The 4,241-nt window shown below is 45.0% G+C and overlaps 1 protein-coding gene across 2 annotated transcripts in view; it reads left to right on the forward strand.

Moving 5' to 3' along the window:
* Pxmp2 (peroxisomal membrane protein 2) overlaps positions 1–3,829 on the forward strand; it is a 12,667-nt gene extending 8,838 nt beyond the window's left edge. For both annotated transcript variants that reach the window (XM_013349747.2, XM_005344496.2), the window contains 2 exons: positions 658–777; positions 3,512–3,829. In XM_013349747.2, coding sequence (XP_013205201.1) covers positions 658–755 — 98 coding nt within the window. In that variant the 3' untranslated portion in view covers positions 756–777; positions 3,512–3,829. The remainder of the gene's footprint in view (positions 1–657; positions 778–3,511) is intronic.
* Positions 3,830–4,241: the final 412 nt, after the last annotated feature.

Here is a 4,241-nt window from a genome sequence, read left to right on the forward strand (position 1 = left end):
TAGCTCTGTAGACCAGGCTGGTCTCGAACTCACAGAGATCCGCCTGCCTCTGCCTCCCGAGTGCTGGGATTAAAGGCGTGCGCCATCATCGCCCGGCTGTTCGTTTGTTTTTTGAAGACAGGGTTTCTCTGTGTAGTTCCTGGCTGTCTTAGAACTTGTTCTGTAGACCAGGCTGGCCTCAAACTCAGAACTCAGATCTGCCTGCATCTGCCTCCTGAGTGCTGGGATTAAAGGCCTGTGCTGCCACCACCCAGCCAATGTGGTTACTCTTAATACATTCATTCTTTCAGATAACATTTCGTGGGGGTCATCTTTTAAAAATTGACAAGTTTTGGGTGGAAATTAATCACCTTTGGCAGTTAATGTGGAAAGCCTTGATAACCGAGCCCTCAGTCTGGCCCCAGCACCGGTCATCATCAGATTGCTATGAGGAGCTAACTGGGACAGACACCATGCAGTGCAAGAGACAGTTTGCCACTGAGGTGTGACTGAAGATTTTCCACCTAAATCCTTGACTCCTCTTAGCTGCAGGGTGGTGAATGCAGGTGTGTTTTATAATATAGACAGGCTTTACAAATCATTGTCGAGGTCAAGGTGCCACATTACACCTGCTGTGGCTAGAGGAACAGCTTACAGTTTCCCTTATCTTCCTGGCAGGGGAAGGATGCCAGTGCCTTTGCCGCCAAGATGAGGAGTGGCTTCTGGCCTGCACTGCAAATGAACTGGAGGATGTGGACACCCTTGCAGTTCATTAACATCAACTATGTGCCCCTGCAGGTGAGGCCTGCCTTTTTCTAACAAGTGGTAGTACTCTCAAGCCATGTATTCCTCTGTTTCTGGAGTTCTGGTCCACTCCTGCTCAGTGTCCGTGAGCTCTGGGTTCATCGCTGCAAAACTACACAGGGACTCTTGTGCAGCTGTTTCATCCCCATTGAGCAAATTCAAGCATTTTCTAGTAACTGAAACAATCTGGGTTCATTGGACTCAGAGGGAGCAGGCAACTGTGAAGTAGAGCAGGTAAGTAGGAAGACCCTGGCATAAACAGGGTCTTCAAGGGGCTGGCTATTCAAAGAGAAGGCCCCTTGGGGATAACTGGGAGAATTTCAGTGCTTGTAGGCACACAGGTGCTGCTGTGGACACTGCCTGCTGAAGGATGGGTGAACCTGACCCTGTGGAGAGCACAGGAAAAGAGTAGTCAGGGGTTTCCAGAGTTTTTTTGTTTTGCTTTGTTATTTTGTTGCTTGTTTGTTTCTTGAGACACGGAATCTCTGTGTAGCCTTCTCTGTCCTGAAACTTGCTCTGTAGAACAGTCTGGCTTTGAACTTACAGAGATCTCCCTGCCTCTCTCAAGTGATGGGTTTAAAGGCATGCACCACCACTACCCAGCTGGTTCAGTGTTCCTCAGATGCTATCACTTGTGCACTGCTTCAGGTTGCTATAGACCACCTGTCCTGTGCCAGACTCATCCCCATGTTTTCCTAAGACTTCTCTGCAAATGGAAGGATTCACAGTCCCAGTAATTCTATACAGTGAGTGACAGGATTCTGCTGAACTCTAGGGGAGAAGGGCCCTCAGAGATGCAACTTTTCTTTCCCCCAGGGCATTCTTCCTCTTGCTCTGGGTCTGGTTCTACCATGATGGAAAAATTGGTACTAGGTACCTCTGCCAAGTTTCAAGCCCAGGAGCTAGGTCTGTGTACACTGAAGAAGGAAAAGATGGGGAACCTTATGACTTCCAAGTTGCCAACCATGGCCATCCTTCCAAACAGACCTCTCTTGGATAACCAGCCTTAGTTTATGCCAGAAACTTAACCCTCTTCTGTTCTCTGTTAAGCATATTTCCTACAGGGAGCTCACAAACTAGGGGCCACTGAAGAAGGAGGAACAGAGTAGGGTCAACAAAGGACTCCCATTGGATAGAAGAAGGAGGAGGTTGTCCAGTGTGCATACACATACACTATATACTACAAATATACATGCCATGTAGACCACACTCTACACAGACCACCACATTATGCACACATACACAGGGAAGGGAAGAGAGAATTAATGAATGAGAGAGCACACTATACACACAAGTCCATACGCACTACATACACATTCCATATATAGGCCTCACTTTATATCACACACATAAATAGAGCACCCACCCATGCTCACTTCATATTTACATATGTATTACTTAACATGCACATATACCTACCACCCACATTTGCATATGTATACATATATCACACAGACCACAAAGTAGGAGAAAACCAGCAGACGTTTAGAATATAACAAAGGGCTGGTCAACCCTAGCAGAAATAGTGGGAAATTCAAAACAAAACAAAACGCCACAAGTATCTGGTTTATCATATTGGGATGGACGAGGAGCTAAAGGTAGATTGCTTTGGAGAATGAGTAGGAAGCACACAATTCAAGCTAGGCATGCTAGGGCCTGTAATCCTTCACTCTGAAAGCAGAGGCAGGAGGACCAGGAATTCCACATCAGCTCGGGAAGAGAGGGAGAACAAATCACAAGTCTGGAAAATGTTCCTGAGACATTTGAAGATGGAAAGAAATGGCCAGAAAGCCAGGAGTCTTGGGGCCAGAGAAAGTGTCAAGTTTACAAGACTATGTTATGTACATCCCTCTGGAATGAGTGGACATTCAGGTCCACAAAGAGAGTCTTCTGGAGCCACCTTAAGAGGTGGAAAAATGGGGTTCCCTTGGATGAGTGCAGAGTAGTGGTTATGTGGAAGCTCTTTCTCTGTGATTGCAGAGAGCTAACATGAATGGGCAAGACTGCTTGGCCTCTCTAGGTCTGAGCAGAAAAGGGTGATTACAGGTTTGGAAGAAAGTAAAGAAAGTTTTGGGGTAGAGACCAAACCTTCTTAGTATGGGCCTTAGTACAGTTTTACTCATAGTACTAGAACCTACACTAGAGTCACAAAGAGATAGTGAAGAAAGACCTTCCCAGTGTATACAAGAGGGCCACAGATCAGAAGGCATCCTGGAAAAGTAGGGATTGGAGGGTTAAGGAATGAAGAGGCCAGAAAACTGCTTCCATGCAGGGCTATGAGGTTAGGGTTGATTCTAATTTTAGATAGTTGCAGAGGAATGTTTAAGGGGAAGGGAAGTTATGCAGCAAGTATTGTTAAGCACTGCTTTGTGCCTTAGTGCCAAAGACTCATAATTAGAAAGACAGGAACAGATTGGTACTGTCACAGAACTGTCTTCCTGGAAAAGAGAGCGCCTGACTGAAGGTGCTTTGAGGTAGGGTAAGTCCAGATGATTAGGTACTGGGTCACAGCAAGAACATTATTAGGAGAGGATGATTTATTTGTACTCTTACCTCTGCTGGATCCTACCAAACCCAAACTAAAGGCTCAGGACATTCAATAGCAGGGAGGTAAGATAGATCAAGCAACAAACAGTTGGAGGAATGAGTTTCATCTTGGGTGACTGATGTGTGAGGGATGTGGTCAAGATTCCCACTCATCATGGGCTGATAACTGTTCTTTTGGCAGTTCCGGGTGCTCTTTGCCAACATAGCAGCTCTGTTCTGGTATGCCTACCTGGCCTCTCTGGGGAAGTGATGTCAGATACACCGTGGATGAGGTCTGGGGAAATCCACCCTCAGCAGGAGAGATCAGAATCCATCATTCAGGACATCATCTGACTAAATTTTGTGATTCAAAGATGCCTTAAAATTACAGAGGGAGGACATGTATGTGTTAGTGTCTGAATCTTGTGTTTAGAGAGATGGCACCAGACTCAGACAGTAAGTAATCTTATTTGTCACTGTAAGCAAGGTAAAATTCAATAAACAGTAATGCAGCTGTTTCCATGATGGTTGTGATTTCTCTGAAGAGTTGCTGATGCTTGGAGAGAAATTCATACCCAGATCTCCTTAAATTCTTTATGTTATGCCAGAGTACATACAACACTTAACATTTAAGTATATAGTTCTGTAGCACTCAGTACAATCATGGTGCTATGCAACTATTGCCAGCATCCATTTCTAAATATTTTTCATCTTAAATAGAACTGTTTTTATTAAACCCCAGCTCCTCATTCTTCCTATTCTTTCTAGCTCGATAACCACCATCCCTATAAAGTCTTGATCGTTAGTCTGCATACCTTTTAGGATCTGCTGGGCACTATTCTTAGGACGGGCTTCTTCATCTAGCATAATAACTGCACATTGGTTAATCTTGATCATCAGGTTGATGGGATCTAGGATCACCATGGAAATAT

The sequence above is a fragment of the Microtus ochrogaster genome, chromosome 2, assembly GCF_000317375.1.
Source record: "Microtus ochrogaster isolate Prairie Vole_2 chromosome 2, MicOch1.0, whole genome shotgun sequence".
NCBI lineage: Eukaryota > Metazoa > Chordata > Mammalia > Rodentia > Cricetidae > Microtus > Microtus ochrogaster.